Source organism: Heterocephalus glaber, unplaced genomic scaffold (genome assembly GCF_053883595.1).
Source record: "Heterocephalus glaber isolate CG9 unplaced genomic scaffold, H.glaber_assembly_v1.0 deba00000738, whole genome shotgun sequence".
Taxonomy (NCBI): Eukaryota; Metazoa; Chordata; class Mammalia; order Rodentia; family Bathyergidae; genus Heterocephalus; species Heterocephalus glaber.
Window position 1 is genome coordinate 15,829,255 of NW_028258161.1, and position 20,027 is coordinate 15,849,281.

General features: G+C 44.1%; 1 protein-coding gene across 3 annotated transcripts in view; it reads right to left on the reverse strand.

Annotated features, from left to right (window-relative positions):
- The window catches only part of Frmd4a (FERM domain containing 4A), a 521,224-nt gene that overhangs the window by 375,969 nt on the left and 125,228 nt on the right, over nucleotides 1-20,027 (reverse strand). The window contains exon 3 of one of the 3 annotated variants that reach the window (XM_087206807.1): nucleotides 782-1,419. The exons of the other annotated variants lie outside the window; for them this stretch is intronic. Coding sequence (XP_087062933.1) covers nucleotides 782-814 — 33 coding nt within the window. The 5' untranslated portion in view covers nucleotides 815-1,419. The remainder of the gene's footprint in view (nucleotides 1-781; nucleotides 1,420-20,027) is intronic. 3 annotated transcript variants of the gene reach the window in all.

A 20,027-nucleotide genomic window follows, 5' to 3' on the forward strand; every position in this document is an offset into this window, starting at 1 on the left:
CACTATGTAAAACTTTTGACCCATTATTTAGAGTCATATGTGGATTTAGAAGATGTCAAACAGCCCCCTCACAGCCCAGCAGTGCACGGAAATCCCATTTCAAGGCATCCCTTTCTCAAGGCAGAAGAAAACTCCAGCCAAGGAGGACAAGTGCTCAGTCTTCAGGAGGCGAACCCAGGGCCCATGAGCATTTCCAGACACCACGGAACCAAGTTCAAGACATGAGATCAGTGTGGCGTTCCACAGTCTTTCCTGCAGGCTGCCTAGTTTTCTGAGAATACTCTGGCTTCCAGAATGCATTAACCTACTTTCCACAGAGAGGATTTCCCTGATCCTCCTGCTCTTAACAAGAGGAGGAGGAGAGAGGCTATTTCAAGAGCGAGCTGGGCATGCTCTTTGCCTTAAACGTGTTACCCTTCCTGCTAAACGGCCAGGCAGCCTGAGAGATCGGTACTTCCTGCAAACAAACAGCTCGGAGGAGAGCACGGCCCCAAAGCAAGAGTGAGTGGAAATCCGCTAAAATATGGCTGTCTAATCAACCGAAAGGAGAACTCATTTACTAAGATTCCCATTGTCCACGCTGGCAGATGGCTCGCTCCCCCTGCTCACCCCTTCGCCCCAGCCGCGCTGCCTGGGAGGCAAAACCTTTTCTTTCACCGATCAGCTGCTTTCACCAGCCTAGTTCTGAAATAAGACAAAAGCTCCCCAAGCCTCCTCTTCCCTGAGCCCTTCTCCGCACCTCCGATCAGCATCAAAAGAAGCCGAGATTCACTCTCCTTACCTTCGTCCTCATCGGAGACAGGAGCCCTTCCATGTTGCTGGAATCCTCATGCCAGTTTCTCCTTTTTGCAAGTTACTGTCTGCCAGCCTTCCCTGTCCAAGCATCCCACACAGAAAGAGCCATGTCGGAGCTGCTGGTGGCTGCTGGCTCCCGGGTGGTGCCGCTGCGCCGCACCGGTCTAACTTGAATCCCCAGTGCCCAAAAGCTCCGATCTTGGGGGAGTCTGCTCCTCTCCTCGCCCTCTTCCCCCTGGCTTTCTTCTCTCTGGGCTCTCTCCTCCCTCTCTCTCCTCCCTCTCTCTTTCCATAATCTGCCTACAGCTCTCTGTGCACCATGCTCACTTGACAAATGATCCCCGTCTTAGGTATCGTATTGGCGCCAAGAAACGTGGTCTGGATCCAGCCGCAGGGCAGCTCACCCTGGACAGGAGGTGAGGCTGAGCTCCCCCAATGTTTCAGAGCCTCCCAGCCAGGCTGGGACCTGCAGCGTGTCTCTCCAGAGCTCAGGGCACTGCTGTGGCTTCATTCATTCATTCACACGTTCATTCACCCGAGCGTTCATTCCTCTCCAAGAATCCAGACCCTCACAGGAATGGACGCAGTGGACACCATTACTCAGCTGGTTTTCTGTTCTGTGGGCTGAAAGTAGAAAAAGAAATCTCACCACATGGATATTCCCAAATACCCACTTGTTTAGCCCAGTGTAGACCTAACATCTGGATAGTTAAAGGGAATTTCTGTGGTTTGACCAGATGGCTTCTTCTCAGGGAAGTTTCAAATACAGATTTATGGACTCCATTCCTGAATAGCTGAGCACTAAATAATAAGTGTGCTTGTGTGCGTGCGTGCATGTGTGTGTCTGTGTGTGTTTGTACACTCGCACGGTCCAGAACTCCAAATAAATCAGGATTGGCTGCTTTATTCAGCATTACTGGTCACCTGGTAAAAGTACACAATGGAAAAAAACAGCAAATGCTTGGATAGGGGAGTAATGAGGTTGAAAAGAGAAGTCCCCGGACTTCCTCACACTTGAGGGACTCTTTATGGAAGTGACTCGACACTGGTTTTAACTGGTGACTCCTTAGTTGGAGCTAAGGACACTTACACTAGTCTAAGGGCTCAGGACATGTTCATATAGTTAGTATATGTGAATTCACCAAGTTTTTGCATTTTAATTTTTTCAGTACATAGTGGGTACGTTCTTCATGGGGAGTTGGTACACGGACACAATGCATCTTAATTCTTTTTTACATTCTCTTCCTCTCCACTCCTCCCATCTCCCTCTACCTCTTGGACCCCTTCCCTTTTGCGAAAAGTCTATTTCCCCATTGTGATAGCTGTGTCTAGATGCCCCCATGCACAGACTCATGCAGTCATAGACGGAGCTTTTTCAGAAGTGGCTGAATCTAAAGTGTGATTGATTCGTGGTGTGATGCTGGGTTAAGGGTGCTAGAATTAAGGGTGGGTGATTAGTAAGTAAATCAGTACACTGGTTGGTTTGGCACTGCCCTAGTCCCAGTATCCTGGTACAAGGGACAGAAAGAGGCTTGTATTCACCCCTGCTTGCTTTGCCACCTTCTGCTCATCATAAACTGTTTCTCCTCTGTGATGCCCCTCTGCAATGCCACCCCGCCTCGGAGCCAGCAAATTATGGACTGAAACCTCTACAAACTGTGAGCCAAATAAACCTTTCCTCCTTTAACTTTGGGTTTTGGGTATTTTGTCTCAGCATCATGAAAAGTAAGACATGCTTTTTATTTATATTTTCAGTTTCTTATATAAGAGAAACCATGCAATATTTAAGTTTGTATGTATACCTGATTTATTTCACTTAACATTATAGTCTCAAGGTGCATCCATTTTTCTACAAATGACTCAAGCTTATCCTTCTTTATGGCAGAGTAGTACTCCATGAGGTGTAAACACCTCACTTTCTTTATCAGTTCATCTGTTGATGAACATATAGGTAACTTCCAGGATTTAACTATTATGAATTATGCTACTATAAACATGAGTAGGCATGAATCACTATAATATGATGTCTTTAACTCTTGAATTTCTACTTTTAATACTTTGGAGAAATCTCTATATGATTTCCATAATGGTTGTATTAGTTTTAACTAGTACAGTTACATGGTTGTATAACTAGTAACCCGGTAGAAGGCTCCTTTCCCAACCCCCAGCCTCACCAGCATTTGTTATTATTTGATTTCTTGTTGCGTAGTCTTTCTGGAACAAGATGGAATCTCAATAATGTTTTAATTTGTATTTCTCTGGTGGCCAGAAATGTTGAACATTTTTCCATGTTGTATTTATTGCCCATTTGTACTTCTTCATCTGAGAAATGTCTCTTCATTTCAGTTGTCCATTTTTTGATTGGGTCTTTTATTTGGGGGGAGGTCTATTTTTTTGAGTTCTTCATATAGTTTTAGATATTAGTCCTCTCTTTGAGGAATAGAGAGTAAAAATGTTTTCCAATTCTGTAGGTTGTCTTTTCACTCTGTTGGTTGTTTCTTTCGCCACGTAGAAGCTTTTTATTTGATATGATCCCAGTTGTGGGTTCCTGATGTTATCTCTTGGGTAACATATTCTGTTCAGAAAATCCTTGTTATGCCTGTGACTTTAAAAGCTTTGCCTGTTTTATCTTCCCGAAGATTAACTGTTTCTGTTTTAACATTTATATCTTTGGTCCATTTTTTAGTTTAGTTCAGAGTGAGAGAAATGGATCTAGATTCAATCTTCTGCACATGGATAGCCTGTTTCCCCAACACCATTTTAAAAAGAGGCAATCTTTCCTAGAGTGTATGTTTTTGGTCTCATTGTCAAAGATTAGATAGTTGAATGTGCCTGGGGTTGTTCCTGCATCCTCTATTCCATTCCATTGAGCCACATGCCTGTTTTTGTGCCAGTGCCATGTTGTTTTTATCACTGAAACTTTGTAATATAAGTTGAAGTCTGGGATTGTGATGCCTCCTGCTTTGCTCTCATTGCCCAGGATTTCTTTTGCAATTATGGGTCTCTCTTAGTTTCATATGAATTTTAGGATTGTTTTAGTTCTATGACAAATGCTGCTGGAATTTGGATTGGAATTACATTAAATCTGTATATCAGTTTTGGAAGTATGACCATTTTGACTATATTGGTTCTGCCTATCCAGGAACAGGGGATTTCTTTTCATTTTCTGATGTCCTTTTTGATCTCCTCTTTCAGAGTACTGTAGCTTTCATTGTAGAGATCTTTCATTTTCTTGTTGGATTAGTTCTTAAGTATTTAATTTTCTTGATGTTATTTTTATGGTACTGGGGATCAAACTCGGGTCCTTGCGTTTTCGCTTGATGTTATTTTGAATGGTATTGTTTTCCTAATTTCTTTCTCAGTGAGTTCATTATTAGTGTACAGGAATGTTATTGATTTTTTTTTGTGTTGATTTTGTTTTCTGCTATGATGCTGAACTTGGTTATTAATTCAAGGAGTCCTTTGGTGGGATTTTTGGGTTTTCTATGTGGAAAATCATGTCATCTGCCAGTAATAATAATTTGACTTCTTCCTTTCTTATACATATCCTTTTTATTTTTTTCTCTTGCCTGATTGCTCTGGCTAATGTTTCAAGTACTATATTGAATGGGAGTGGTGGTGATAGTGGACATCCTTCTTTAGTTCCTGCTTTTAAAGGGAAAGCTTTTCATTTTCCCCCACTTAATATGATGTTGGCAGTAGGTTTGACATAAATGGCTTTCCATGGATTGAGATAAGGTCCTTCTAACTTATTTTCTTCAGTTTTTAAAAATCATGAATGGATGTTGGACTTTGTCAAAGGCTTCTCTGCATCTATGGAATAGTCATGTGGTTTTTGTCCTTGTTTCTCTTTATGTGATGAATTACATGTACTGATTTGCATATGTTGAGCCATTACATCCCCAGGATGAATCCTACTTGGTCATGATGTATCTTTTTGATGATTTGCTGCATTCTGTTTGTCAGTATCTTGTTGGGAATTTTTGTGTCTGTGTTCATTAAAGAGATGCCCTGTAGCTCTCTTTTGTGGTTGGATCTTTGTCTGGCTTTTGAATCAGGGCGATTATAGCTTTTAAGAATGACTTTGGAAGTACTACTTTCCTTTCCGTTTGATAAAAGAGTTTGAGAAGTATTGGCTCAGTTAGAGCATCCTTGAATTTCTTGTAGAATTCAACAGTGAATACATCAGATCTTGGGCTTTTCTTAGTGGGCAGGGTTTTTTTTCTTAATCACTGCTTCAATTTCATTGTTTATTGTTGAATTACTTAGCATTTTTGTATGTTCTTGGTTTAGTTTTGGTAATTCGTATGTATCTGGGAATCTATCCATTTCTTCTGAATTCTCCAGTTTATTGGAGTAAAGGTTTTCAAAGTAGTTATTAACAATCTTCTGAATTTCTGCAGTATTCCTTATAATTTCATTTTTAGAATTTCTCATTGCACTGTTTTGGGTCTTTTCTTTCCTTTTTTGGTAAGATTGCCCGAGAGTTCATTGATTTGCTTTATTCTTTTGAAGAACCAGCTCTTGGAGTCTTTTTAATGCTTTTTAGTTTCAATTTCGTTACTTTCTGCTCTGATCTTGATATCACCAATGATAACTGAGGCTGACGTCCCCTTCTCCTGCCCCTGGGATAGAACTCATCTCTCTACCTGTGGGTTTTGTGCTTGACTCCCACCAGGACTCCAAGATGGTGCACTCCACGCACTGTTCCCAGAGGAAACAATGGGCAGGTGCTCTTCCTGGGGCTCTTCCTTCACTGGTGTTTGTAACCTGTGATTAATCCACTTCTCCAGTTCATAGCGCACACTGAAGACATTTCAGAATCTACGGAAACTATTCTGGCCCCTAATTCACCCCTTTGGCTACTCTACGGTTCTTTGCTCTTAATCTTTTTCTACTTTATCTTAGGTGCAAGACTGAAATCTCATTCCATCTTATCCAAATCTTACACCCTTTGACCAGATTCTTAACTTCCTCGAAAATCTTGATTAGCCTCACCCTACTGAGTATAACATCCTGTCCTGGTATAAAAGATTGTTGCCATTTTGGGGTGCCTCTGGTTCTTACTTCCTTTGTGACTGTTTTAAACATTACTTTGTCCTGAGTACCCTAGTGTTTGGGGTCCCCTTCATCTCTCCCATTTGTTCAGCCATTCAACTCGTAATTCCAATGTGTCTGCTCTGTACTTGGACCTGATCTAGCTGCTGCTGATGCTGTGGAGAGCAGGACAGACCAAGGCCTTGTGCCCATTACCTATAGCAGGTTTTATATAAAATTCCACCAACTCATCAAGCCTTTCCATCTGTCTTCTTGTTATTCACATCAACCTCAACCCAGGTAAGTGGGCTTCCCCCCGGGATTGTAAATGTGCTGGTACAATTTCTCCTTCCATTCCAGTGCTACTGCTACAAAGATTGTGACTCTCTTCTGGAAACTCATTATTTACTTTCTCCAAAGAAGTTAAAAATAAATTTGTCTCCACAAGAATTCCACTCCTTCACCTCCATCTTGAATTCAATTCCTGCGCCTCTTCTCCAAGCCCTTCCTTTATCCTCCTAAGGGCTTTGCTGTAGGCAGGAAGGGGAAGAACGCACTGCTCTTCACCCAAGACAGATATTAGATTCCTTTCTCCCCCGATCCTGGCCCTGAAACACGGAAACAGGGCTCTCATTGCCACTCATGGTTCAGACACCACTCACATTGAGCATTTGTTGCAGAACAAGCTGCATCGTTTGCTTTCTGACTCTCAGCAACTCTATTCCCAAGCGTTCTCTTCTGTCCATTGTACCTTCCCAACCTCAGCAACCATCTCACCAGAATTTCCAGCCATGCCCACGACTCAAGAGTTCTCTCCTTCACTTTTGTTGTCTTTGTCAGAACTGGTTACACACCCTGCCCCTTGGTGCTCTCTCCAATGGTAAACTTCTCAAAGGTTCCTTCAACGGTGTAGAACGGAGAAAACCCATGGGAAAGGTTTATTCAAAGATGTTTCAGCATGTAATTTCTCTGGTTGTTTACACTCTAGGCCCCCAGTCCCAGGAGTCTGGGGTCATTCTCCATGTTTTCATAATAGTCTGAGAGATTCCCTGGCTACACTGAACTTTGGGATTCGACAGGATGCAGAACCTAATGCATAGTGCCTGAAATGACGCTGATACTGAAGATGAAGTTAATAGCTGTTAAACACTTACCTCGTGCCAGGCACAATACTGAGTGCTTTTTATGTATCCTTTTCCCTCGCTCTCCACCCCTGCACGCCGGAGGTACTATTTTTATTGCTATTTTTCAATAATTTCAGTTACATAATTTGTCCACACAGTGGACCTACATTTAGCTCAGTGGAGCCATTTCTAATGCACTGTTTCCACTTCATCTTCTTTCATTTTTTAAAAAATCTCTTCTACCAACCTCAAGGTTATAAAGAGTTAAAAGCATAGTAAGTTTCACTTCTTTATTAGCTGGGACCTGCAAAGTAAGCATGTGAAACTGTATTATTTTAGGCCATTACATTAACATTCAGTGCCTCATTCTCTTATTTATTCATGAAACCAATATTCATTAAAGATCTACCTCAACCAGGGCACTTATCAAGCAAAAAGTCTTGTCTTTATGAAAGATAGTTATTCATAAAATGGAACACGTTAGTCAATTTATTACCTGTCATTTCCAAGCCCATTAAATATCAGTGATCATCTTTTGTGTATGTGTGAGGTAATTAGATTTTCTGGGGAGAGGGGGTAGCAGAAGAGGTAGTAGTGGTGTGAGATTTAGTAAATAATCTCACCGAGGTAATAGCTGTACAATGTCAATGAATAGTAATTGTCAGATCTGTCAGCATTCTGAGGATCTAGACAGTGATCCATGTTACCAAAACATCCAGAAATGGGAATGAAGATATTCATTTTCCATCCTAGATTTGTTTGAATTGTGGAACCCTCAGCTTGGAATCTCTAATCCCAGAAGTTACAATCTGGGATTAATCTGTCGTTAGTAGAAAAAGACAATGAATATATAGTAAATAGAAACTGGTGAAAATATCGACTAAGTTGGTGCTTCAGAGAAGGGGATCTTGGCTGAAATCTGGCTAAAGGTGGAGAGAGAAATTTCATAAGAAACTTCTGTAGACCAGGAGGCTTGTACATGTCACAAAGACGGCTAGAAATAACAGTCAGAGGGGCAGGCCTCCCATCTCTCTTGCACTAAAATGCTGACACTTTCTCCCTCGCATCTTTGCCATCTTGAGGTTAATTTCTTTATGTCCCTTGGAGTCTCTGGGGACCACAGCTAGCTGCACAATTAAGGTTCATTATCCAAGGGTTGTATCGCTCTGCTTCATAAACAGTTTTCAATTTATTAAGGCATGAGGATGACCTGACAACCACACAGGTTTCATCCTCTGTGCCCACCCATCAGTCTTTACTTCTTCTTTTATTTTTGGTACCCAGGATCGAACTTGGGACCTTGCGCTTGCAAGGCAGGCGGTGGAACCATGAGCTAAATCCCTGGCCCAGTCTTTACTTCTTATTTGGAAAGATCCTCATTAAGATGTGGGATTTTGGACCACAAGTGTTTGGAAAAGATTTCTTCCCAGACCAGTTCCATATATTTTGGGTAATACTTCAGGAGTTACTTAACTAATGTGACAAATCCCCCTCTTTTTCCCTCTCTGCCCAACCCTCATTCTAAGCCACACATATTTGCTTTGATTATAATGTAAGTAAAAGAACCTATTATAGAGAAAATTTTCACTTACTACATTCTAAAGTGCTCAGTGAAAATTATGACTTAATATCCAAGTGCTTTAATTTATCTGTGTGTGTATAAGGCTAAAATCCCATAAATTATTGGAACACAAAAATTATATGGCAACTGAGATATTTTCAAAGTATTTTCATATGTGTTACCTTTCTAAAAACCTCACAATAATCACACTTTGTGTGGCAGGTATTAATTTACTTTACAAGGTTGGAGAGGGGAATAGAAAGAAAGCAACAATCATTGAACACTAACTTCATTCCAGGGCTTGAGGTACTTTTAAGCATACCTCATTTAGTGTTCAAAGTGCACCATTATTCCCGAATGACAGACAACGACCTGACGTTGACAGAATTAGCATTAAATGGCATGAGTTGGCCCCAGTTACTCACATATTGTGTTATCCGTGCCATTTGCAATGTGACATGGTCTCACTCACTGTCTCTGAGTATGATTGACCAGTTTGGGGCAGTGGAATTGTAACCAGTGCTTTATAGAAAAAAGCTTAAGGATGTCAGAGAGGAAGAAACAGTCAGGCTAGTCTGCTGACCCCAGGAGGAGGACAGAGAAAATTCAGCTTCACGGACTCATGGACTCATGATCAAGCCAGGGAATCACAAATGGTAGACTTCTGAAAAACCGACATCTATTGTTGTGTGGCGCCAGTACTATGTTTGCTATGTAGCTCGTTGATACAGTGGTTCAAGATCACAGAGTTCCTACACAGTAGGCCAAGAAAGCAGGGCTTGTAAGTTGGATTTCAAGTTCTCTGTACTGTACCTCAGCCTGCAAGCTCTCCATTGAGAATGATGGGTAGGCTGCATGATTATCAAAATGGTTCGCAATCTCCAGATCAGTCTCAGCTCCCAACACACACACCGGCACTTCCGCGTTACTGAATATCAAATATTAAACCGACCGTATTTTATGTACAATTCTGTACAGTCTGGACAAACTGGGAAAAAGAATGGAGTTAGAAACAGTTCTATGTTTTGGTTGGTCAGTCATCTCATCTTTATGATCATTTAGATTCTCTGCCCCATTTTCTAAAGAACATGATTGTCTAAAGTTACAAGTAATTGGTACAGAAGTTAATTGGAATCCAGCCCTGGGAGACTTCCTCCTTCAGCAGTTCCTGTCTTTCCGGAAAAAAAAAGCCACAGAGGGAAAAATAAAACTGCCATTTCTCAGTATTATGGAAACTTTAGCTGGAAATGGACCTTTATCTACCTCCGTGTTTTATGAAAATATATAAAGGACAGTGTGGCACTATTTTGCAGTGTTTGAAAGAGGTATTTACATTGTTTTCTTTCTCCTCTTTAGGATTTTTCTGCTTATGGGGTTCTTTCAAGAGGGGAAAAACTGACAGCTGCGCTGTTCCCAGATCACTGCTCCTGTGTTTGCTTGGAAAACCTCTGGGAGCAAGGCAGGGATGCAGGGGAGAGCCAGCCCAGCAGCAGGGGCGCCCACTCCCCACTGCTCCCAGAGGGGAAGCAGTGGATGCTCCTTGGCTTTCCCGCCCACCTCTTGGCAAACAGGGAAACCGGCCCTAGGGGCATTGCTGTAGCTTCCTGCCTCTGTTGAGGGAGATGGATTAAAGTTCCAAAATAAAGAATTGCTCTGAAGGACATTTGATAGGAAAACATTTTATTCTCTTTTTGGACTAAGATAACTTTTTGTGGACCGGGGATTTAGCTCAGTGGTTTCACCGCTTGCTGCTCAAGCGGAAGGACCCAAGTTCAATCCCAGGTACCAAAAACAAAAAGATAACTTTTTGTATATTTTTGGAGTGTAAAATGTGATAGATGTACACAATATGCAATGACTGTAACTGTTTGTCCCAGTATAGTCAACTCCAGCCCCGAAGTACTTAGGGACCGTGACCAGGACTCTCCACCCAGGAGCTTCAGGCAGAGCCTCTGGATGGGTCGGCCGTGCACTGGCTCTGACAGAGCTATGCAATGTGCAGTGAGTATTTCACGATGATTCTCTCAAAATTTTCAGGATTTGTCAGGCCTTCCATAAATCAATCGCTCTCAAACATTTCATCTGTTTATTTGTTATTTTTCCTGCTAAAAGGCAACCCCAACATTGCTACTAAATTGCCCCATTATTGTTTATCAAAACCTGGGCTGAGAGAAGACAAAATGATAGTGAGAAATGCAGATGAGAATCTTTAGGCTTTCTGCTTCTGAGGCTTCTCTGAATGTTCAAGCTACTTAAACAGAACAACAGCATTGTCTCCAGCAGCCTATCCTGGACTCTGGGGATATGAGAAAGACTCCATCTCCCACCCCCAGCCATGTCCCTAGCCACCGAGCTCACCTCAGTCTGTACTGGGATGCTACGGGCTCCTCCGAGCCACACACCTGTGTTAAGAACCAGTGCGTGGAAACCCAGCCAGAGGCTCTGCCTGAAGCTCACAGGTCATGGTCATGGTTCCTAGGAACTCCAAGGACTGTAGCTGACTATAGTGAAAAACAGCTCCAATCACGCTGGGTCAGAATCAGCAGAGAATTGGCCAATCATGGTAGCCGAGGCCTTGTGTGTGCTAAGCACACGCCCTAGCACTGAGCTGCCCTTCCAGGCCAGGGGCTCCTCCTGGAAGCTGGCTTTGGGGCCACACGGAAGAGGGCTTGTTGGGGCTGGGGCTGTGGAGATGGTGGGGTGGAGAGACTAACCAGGCAGGAGGAGGGCAGAGGCAGAAAGTATGACCTTTGAGGGTAAAAGAAAGCATGAAGACTGACGCATGCTGACAAATGATCTCCAGGTCACATGGTTTCAGATTCTGTTTTTCTTAATTTAAAACTTAATTTATACTTTGACCCATTTAAAAACATTTATATGGCATGTATGAATGAAATAGTCGAGAGGCACAGTTCTCTTTACAACATTAGTGGTCTCTAAAAATATTGTGTATTAATTCTAAACATCCACGGGAAAGCTTTTTTAGTGTATTATGAAAGTTCATTGTTTTAAGTTATATAATGTTTGTTCATTGAAATCGATCAAACCTGCACAGTACTTGATGGTTCCTTTAATTCACAGTGGTTGGATCACCTAATGGAATTTGGCGTAGATTATGACTTTTCCGACAATAACCACACCTTAGTCTGCATTATTTTCAGAGCTGAGGACCTTTCAGATCAATCCTGTATTGTAAGTTTCCTTGGTCACTTTCAACCTGAGGCATAAAGGAAAATAATTGCTCCTTTCAGTTTCTTACTGTGTCAAAATAATGGAATTAATGATAGCTATAGATGGGCATCTTTTGAACCAAACCCTAGAATGTACTGTTTTGCAGGCCATATCTTAGCGCTGGTGTCTAAATATGTTCCCTAAAAGCAAAACTGCCATCTTTTTCTTTTTGTAAATAGAAAAAGAGACCTCAGTGCCTGAGGACACAAAGTCAGCTGCATTGGATCAGGCATGAGAAATAGTTCTGCCTCAATTCTAATAAGATACGATTTTTCTAACTCAGAGCCTCAGCCTGTACCTGAGAAACCAAACTTTGAATGTGAGTGGTATTGACCTTAAGCAAATGGTAATGAATCATAAGAACCAGGAGAAATCAGCAGTGTGAAGCATTGCTGTGGAGAAAGGGCTCTATTTAAATTCTGCTACTGTTCCCAGCATGATTACCTGGGCATGGGCTGGGGAAGGCCGCTGGGCCTTTGAAAGCCAGGCCGAAGACTTCTACCGAAGCCTGTTTCCTGCTTCTAGTTTCTTGAGTGATCTTGGTTATTTCCTTGCTTTTCTTAGCCAACTTTCTATCCTACTATGTTTAAAAATAGGAAAATTATTGTTTCTCAAATGTTTTTTAAAAGGTAATTGTTTTCTAATTGAAGGGAATTCGAAGCGCTCTGTAGGGCACTGGGCTCATGTCCCGGGAGGGCTCTGAGCACTGAGGGGGCGTATGTGCCCACGGGCACCAGCACAACCTCCCTTTCACCGCCCAGTGAAAGAAATGCCCTGACTTTCACAGCAGCCCTGTGTGTGGCACAGGGGCCATCGGACAGAAATGAAAGAAATTTAGGGAATAAAAGAATCTTTTCCTCTCTTCCCCTCCCCTCCCCTTTCTGTCTGTCTCTTTCTTTCTCCCTTTTTTTCTCAGGCAATGCTGGATTTCCTTACAGGACCTTCATATAAGGACTGCCAGGATGAAGCCATGTAAGTACAATGGAGTGCAAACGAACACTACCGTGGTTCAGGATGTTTCCTTTCTTGTCTGAATATGTTTAGACAGTTATGCAACCAGAGGGCTTGGAATGAAAGAAAACAATGCCCAGGAGAAAGGAATGCTTTGAATCTGCATTCTCTGGGCCTTGATTTAGCTTGCTTTTTCTTTATTAAACCAAACCAAGGCCATTCCATGCATTGATCACCCTTTGCCAGAGTCTGTCTGGACAGGTTTTTCTCAGTCATATGGCTCAAAAATAACCTTTCATCCTACTTTTCCTCTTATGTGCGAAATACGATATCCTCCAAAGCCACTGGAGGATCTGATTTGCATGTCTATTTCCGATAAGCTGAAGACCCATTTGCATAAGGGTCTTCCTTCCTGAGAGACCCCAGAAGGATTTAGAGATAGATTCCTTTCATTCTTCCATTTACTCCTAGACACTCTCAGGGTGTATGTGACTAAGCATCATCTATAAAGCATTCTTAGGCACAAAGAACCCTCCTAAGTGGAAGAAGCACTAGGAAAATCAGAATACTGTGTTGTGGCAAAGGCAGGTTTCCAAAGCCCTGGCACACGGTGCAGATTTCCTGATTTAAGTGGGCCTCGGGAGGCTGGTCTAAAGCCATAGAGGATAGATCACCAAAAATTCAAAGATGTCTTCTGGTAGAAAAAAATTTAAAAATACACGCAGTGCTTAGAAGAGGGGACTGGGCTCCTGGAGAGGAACTCGGGGTAGCTGTTAGCTGTGCGGGTGGAGTTGACTGTCACAGCCATGACACTGAGCGGCTGTGTCCACCAGCGAGGCTCTGAAGATCACGTGAGAGGCTGGCAGAACAGGAGCCAGAGATGAAGTCTGTGTACCAACGGTTGGCAGCGTCGGTTGGCTGTCGTGGTGGCACAGCCCAGAGGCATTGTCAGGAAGTACATCTTCAGCAGCTCTAGAAGAAAGTGGCGGGAAGGTTGGTCTGTACTCGTCCAGCATCACAGCGGAGTCCAGACCAGTTTGGAAAGAGTCAGGGTGAGTAGAGCAGCACCCAGCAGAAGCTTCAGTTTCCATGTAGTGCTGCACAGGGTAGTGCGGACAGCAAGGGAGAGGGAATCAGCCACAGCCCGGGAGAGGGCAGTGGGCAAGAATGCAGCAAGCACAGAGCCGTTTGCGAAGAGCCAGGCCGGGGGTCCATATCCAGGCCCACATCAGTGGAACACTGGAGAGGTGGGGGCAGGCTGGGGCAGGGATGCTGCTGCGCCCCATCTCACGCACACGTGCATCTTCTTCCCTCCTAACTACACTCATCCTCAGGGGAGGAGGGAGGTAGCTGCGGGGCTGAGCTCCAGGAGTCTCCACCAAGGTGTCTGGCAGAGGGACTGTGGCCTTGGACTGCTTACAATGACCCTAACGGATCCCTGTTCACACAAGGAATGTCCGACATTCTATAAATGCAATGACACTACTTCCTGAAGGCATTATAAGCCTAAGTGTATGATATCAAACCATAGGACACTAGCATTGAATCATACATCAACTAATTACTGTCAACAGATACGCAAATTGAGTCCCAGATAGGTCAAAAACTTGCCAAGATTACAGAAGTCCTCAGAAAAATCTGACATTTTTCTCCTTCCATATACATCCTGCTATTTATGTCCTCTGGAAATAAAAGAACCAAGCTATGATGACGGAATGACTGAGAGAGCTCTCTAGGGCCATCTGCTTTGACTTGTATCCAGTGTGTTTTTCCACTTGCCCTCAAGTACACTTAGGAAGAGGCCAGCCAGATGGACGTGGTGACGGGGCAGAGACAGAGGGCACTGGCCTGCCATAGAGAAGGGACTCAATAAACACTTGCTGAACAATGTTCTTGGGGCGCTGGCAGTAGATCTCGAGACTTCTGTGATTTGATAGGGGAAATGAAAGTATAAACTGGCAGGCCAAATGTGCCCTTAGCTTTATAGGCCTCGATTCCTCTGTTCAGAAGGTGCTGGGGCACATTCAACACCCCACAGTACGGTTTTCCCATCGCTAGTGTTCTACAGGAAAGACCTCTCCACTTGCTCATAGTCCCTTCAGATTTAATACAACCAAAGTCTGCTTTAACTTTCTTTATCCCAAATGAGATCCTTCCCTAGACTTCCAAATGCTTTCCTGAAATCATTCTTCTAAGTCAACTTCAAACTCATCCTTGATCGGCTTCTCCTCTATGCCACGGCCCCAGGACCTAATATCTGGGCCATTTCAGTGGCCTGGTTGTTTTCTCCAGTCTTGAATAGTTCTCTCTTAAATAACACAGTTGGGCATATAGTATTCCCTCCTAAATTACGGGCTCTCCTTAATGGACCTCCATTCTCTGGCTTTTGGACTCACCCACCATCTTCCTTCCCATTTACCTCCCTCCTGTCAAATGGATTATTCGGTCACTCCTACTTCCAAGCAGCCCATCCCACCTTTCTATTTGTATTCCCTTATCAGGAATCTACCATTCAGTCAGTAAGGTAAAGCAGGCAAAGGGCCCGATGTCCATTACTTAATAAGGACTCAATAAATATTAGCTCTCTCGGAAGTCCCCATCAATACCTCTTTCCTTCCTACCTCCCATCTATTTGCCTATGCTACCTATTTGATGTTTAGCTTGGGTTATCTGATGTTGTTACTGTCTTTTCACCTTCAAATGCATGTCAGCCCTCAAGCACAAGGTCTCATAATTCTTAGTATTTCCATCACTATGCATCGTGTGCTGTAGATAGCAAGAGCTTAATATCTTGCAGTGCTGCTGCAGCAATAGCATTGCTAGAAGGTCCTCAGCTCCAAATGGGCATACCTCAGTGGCTCACCTTTAAACCCCATAGCAAATCACTGGAAAGGCAAGAATTTTTAGGTGAAGAAAGGATAAGAGGAGGAAAAGAACAAATATTTATCAGCCACCTTCTAGGTTCAAGGTTATGTATTTTTTCTTCTGTAAGTGTTCTCTCATATAAAGAAAAGAATGAAACAAGAGGAGGAAATTGATTCAGACAGGGTAACAAATGTTAGTGTCATCACTTAACACTAGAGCCCAAGAACTTCTGGTCCCACTGAAAAACAGCCAATGCCAAGGTGAGCTAGAAGGCTATTGACTCAGCCTGACACTCATTAGGACCACGGTGAAGGATTGGGAAATTCACCAGGCACCTGAGAACTCCCTGTGGCTTTAATGAGTGCTCAGAGACTCCTCTCTGTCATACTCATGCACAGGGGCTCAGGAGCTCGCTCGACTCCAGGTCGACACACCACACCTCGGTACCTCTCATACATACACCCAAGGCCGGTGAGTTCTCTCTCTCCCTCCCTCTCTCTCTCTCCCTCCCTCTCTCTCTCTCTCTCTCTCTCCACACACACACACACATTCTAAACTACACTGAGTAAGAAAGCCTTCAGCTGTTGCTCCCTTTCACAGACAGGAACCTGAGGAACAGACTATGTCAGTGACTTGTGCAGTGACAGAGCCGCATGCCGTGCCCTACACTGCTGCTCAGCCTGAGCTGAAAGATGGACAGTTCCTCGTGGCTAATGACTGCTGCTCTTACCTTGTGGTAACTTCTGAGACAATCAAGCATCCCAATAGAAGCTTGAGGGGATTTCGCCCAAATGTTCACATAACTCATAGAACTGCAATTCTGTTTTCACAGAGAAGTGGCTGACCGAGGCCGGGGTTGACAGATGCCTGCTCCCAGTAGGAAGAGCAGTGGGAGGCAGCTGTGGCTTATGAGGCCCAGGTCCAATCCTAATAAAAGTCCTCCACAGAGGTTCCTGGTCTCTGTGTCACTAATTAGGAAATACAACCAATGTTCTGCTGTCCTTCCTGTGTGGTACATCAGGTATCACATGGCTACACAAAGAACAAAAAGTAGTATCAGGCTGTTGCTATGGAGACATAAGAACCATCTGAATTGCTATGGCATCATAAAAGCAAAATTCCAATCACCAGTCTTTAACTATAGGGGTGTTGAAATCTTGCTCATATTTTTAGAATGTGTGACATTTAACACATTGAAGAACATTTCCAGGTTCAGAACCCATTCCGTGCTTTCATATTTAGGTGAAGTTTTCCAGCTCAATTTGCTGGAATTTTTCCCTTTTTTCCTTTCGTTTTGTTTTGTTTTGTCCTAGTAAATGCTCCATCTACCTATAGTGTGTGCGATGATTCTTTTTATACTTTTCTTATCTCCAAATGTTGCTGTGTTCTTATTTTGGGTTTTCTCTTTATTCTATAATTAAAATCATTCTCTCACTAGCTGTCTATCTCCATTTTCACCACACTGTCCCTTTACAGCCCTATCTAGAATTTCACCCAGGTCTTAATCTTTCCTATGCTTATTTGACTGCACTTTAAGCTAATAACCAACAGTTCTGGGTGTCAGCCAAAGGCATATGGGCCTGCCCCTCATAGATTTCTGGCTCTGAATCACAGCCCCTTATTGTCGATGTTGACTCCGACTTACTGAATCTCCAGGTTTCACATAAAATCCCTCCTTTGGATCCAGAGTAATAGCTATGCCATTTCATACTTTTCGTTTATAAGAATTGCTAACAAAAATCAGGTGTGGTGATGTACACCTGTAATCCCAGCACTCAGGAGGCTGAGGCAGGAGGATCACCGTGAGTTTGAAGCTAGCCTGGGCTACATAGTGAGTTCAAGACAAGCCTGAACTATATAGTGAGACCCTGTCTCAAAAACAAACAAGCAGGGCTGGGGATTTAGCTCAGTGGCTCCACTGCCTGCCTTGCAAGCACAAGGTCCTGAGTTCAATCCCCAGTACCAAAAAAAAAAAACCCCAAACATAAACAAACAAGCAAAACAGAATTTCTAATAGGATTTTGTTTAGTTCTGAACATGCAGTGTACACACACACACACACACACACACACACACACACGTCATTTACCCTATTTGAAAGATGCTAAAAGAGATTCTTCAACAACTACTAAGCCTTACAACCTAGTTAGTTCAGAACAAAACTGTGGGAACTACAGACAGAGCCAGGAGACAGCCCACTGGGCTGAGCGAGATGAGAGCCGGTTAGGCTGTCCACAGGCCCCTCCACATCCTTCTCAGTCCGCCGCTGCGGCCTCTCAGACCTGCTGCCGTGTGTAAGACTTCTCTGCGCCTCGTTCCTTGAGAGTTGCAGGGCCTTTGGACTTGTTGACTTCCTTCTCCTCTCCAAGCCTCTCCACAGAAGAGCCTTCAGGTGCTCTCCACAATGTCAGACACTAAACTCGAGGGCAGCGGCAAGCCTGGCATGAGCAAGGTGTGACTTGTTCTGTGTTTTCCGGAGCTGATGCCTCTTCTCCAGATTACTGGACTTGAAAACACAATGAATTCCTTGAAAGAGATTTTAAGCATTTTTGCATCCATTTTCCCCCCAGAGGTCACTGCAGGATGATTTCTGTATTTACCATTGCATTTACAATCACCTCAATCAGCTTCAGTTGTCAGGGCCGTGTACACAGCAATGTGAACTAAATATATTTGCATGGACGGTGATGCCACAGAAAGAAAAGCAAAAGAATAATGGCCAACATTTGCTTCCTCAACACCAAGGACCACACTGTTACCCTGTTGATATCTAGGTCAAGTTTAACACAGTTTTTGGAAATTCCACTTCGGCCAACCATGGCTAATTGTGCTTCTTGTTTGAATAAGATTTCTGGCAATCATGATCTGGGGATGAACATGTCCGCACTGCAGATGTTTCAAACGCGTTTTGACTCTCTGTATGCCAACGAATAGTACATTACCTTGCTTTTCTCCTGATAAGCCACCTCTTAGTCAGTCACCTGGCCAAGAATAACGCACACAGTGATGTGCCTCACACTGTAAACTATGCCCTGGAGGCCTGAGAGAGCCTTTCCCGGAGTTTTGCTTCCCGGTTTTAGGTCTGGAGACTGTTTCAGCAACCGGAAACCCAAGTCCCAGAGCACAGAGTGTTATATTCCGTTGCTTTGTGTCTGTGCATCCCTGTGTGTGTGTGTGTGTGTGTGTGTGTGTGTGTGTGTGTGTGTGTGCGCGCGCGCGCACGGGGCGGTACTGAGGAGGAAAGCCAGAGCTTACTCGTGCTAGGCAAGTGCTCTGCCGTGGAACAACATCCCCAGCCCTTTTACTTTTTATTTGGAGACTGGCCGCACACTTATCATCCCCTCCCTCAGCCTCCCATGGAGCTGGAATTACAGGCGTGAGGGACAGCGGCTGGCTTCATTGTCTTTTACGCCTCACAGTGCCTCATCAATCACCAAGTGTGGGCAGGAACTCACTCGAGCAGTGAATGCATAACCCTAGGACTGAATTCAGAACATGACCCAGACCAGTTTTCAAGGAGCTGCGACATGGTTAGAGAGGACACCAAAACCATTCACAAATAATACAGTGCGGCTTTGGAGCCACACAGACGCTGTAGTGGGGCCCGGAGTGCTGCGGGGTGGGGCCGGCTTGTCAGCGCTTCGTAACTGAGCAGTGCAGAGGTTGGGCAGGGCGTAAATCGCAAAGGAGGACTTCATGGATTCCAAGGGACGTGGTCTCACTTCTCCAAATGGCGCAACCTGGAGAGGTGGAACCGAGACTTCACAGTGAAAGAGAGTGGCTGATGCCAAAGGGCAGCTCCATTGCAGTAAAAAACAAAACCAAACAAAACCAAAACAGCAGAGGCAGCCAGAACCACGAATCCCGAGCACCAGGGTGCACAAGGGTGTTGCTTGTCCCAGAATATTAGTTAGATTTCTATGCTTCCACTTTGCCTCTTCATCAGTTATCAAAGGGGTTCCTCACTCCAGAGGCTTGTGTGGAGTGAACGGCGCAAACCTTCTTAATCTGTTGTATTAAACACAGGACGTTAGCAGTAAACTAAGGGTGGCGTGCGTGTGTGTCCGTGTGCGTGCGTGTGCAGTCACAGTTAGAGAGGCGACACTGAACCACCCAGCAGTTCTAGGGTCAGCCCGAGGCCCTTTCTAGGACACTGAGGCACTTCTCAGTCTGATGAAACCTGGGAAACGTGCGGCCCCTTTCTTAGACTCCTGGGCTCTTTCCTCGCATTGTCTTCCATGACCCACTGCAGCCCCTTTCCTGCGCTTATCCGAAATCGTCTCTGCCTCAAGGCTGAAACAAGCCAAGGAAATCCCCATTTTTTCTCTAATTCCTTGAAGATGAGGCTTTAAGAAATAGAAGTCCTCGGGTCAGATGGACGTGACCCGCTCCACGCGCTGGCAAAGGCACCAGCCTGCGAACCCAGACCCCAGCGAAGCCCCTGCCTGCCCACCGTGAGCTGA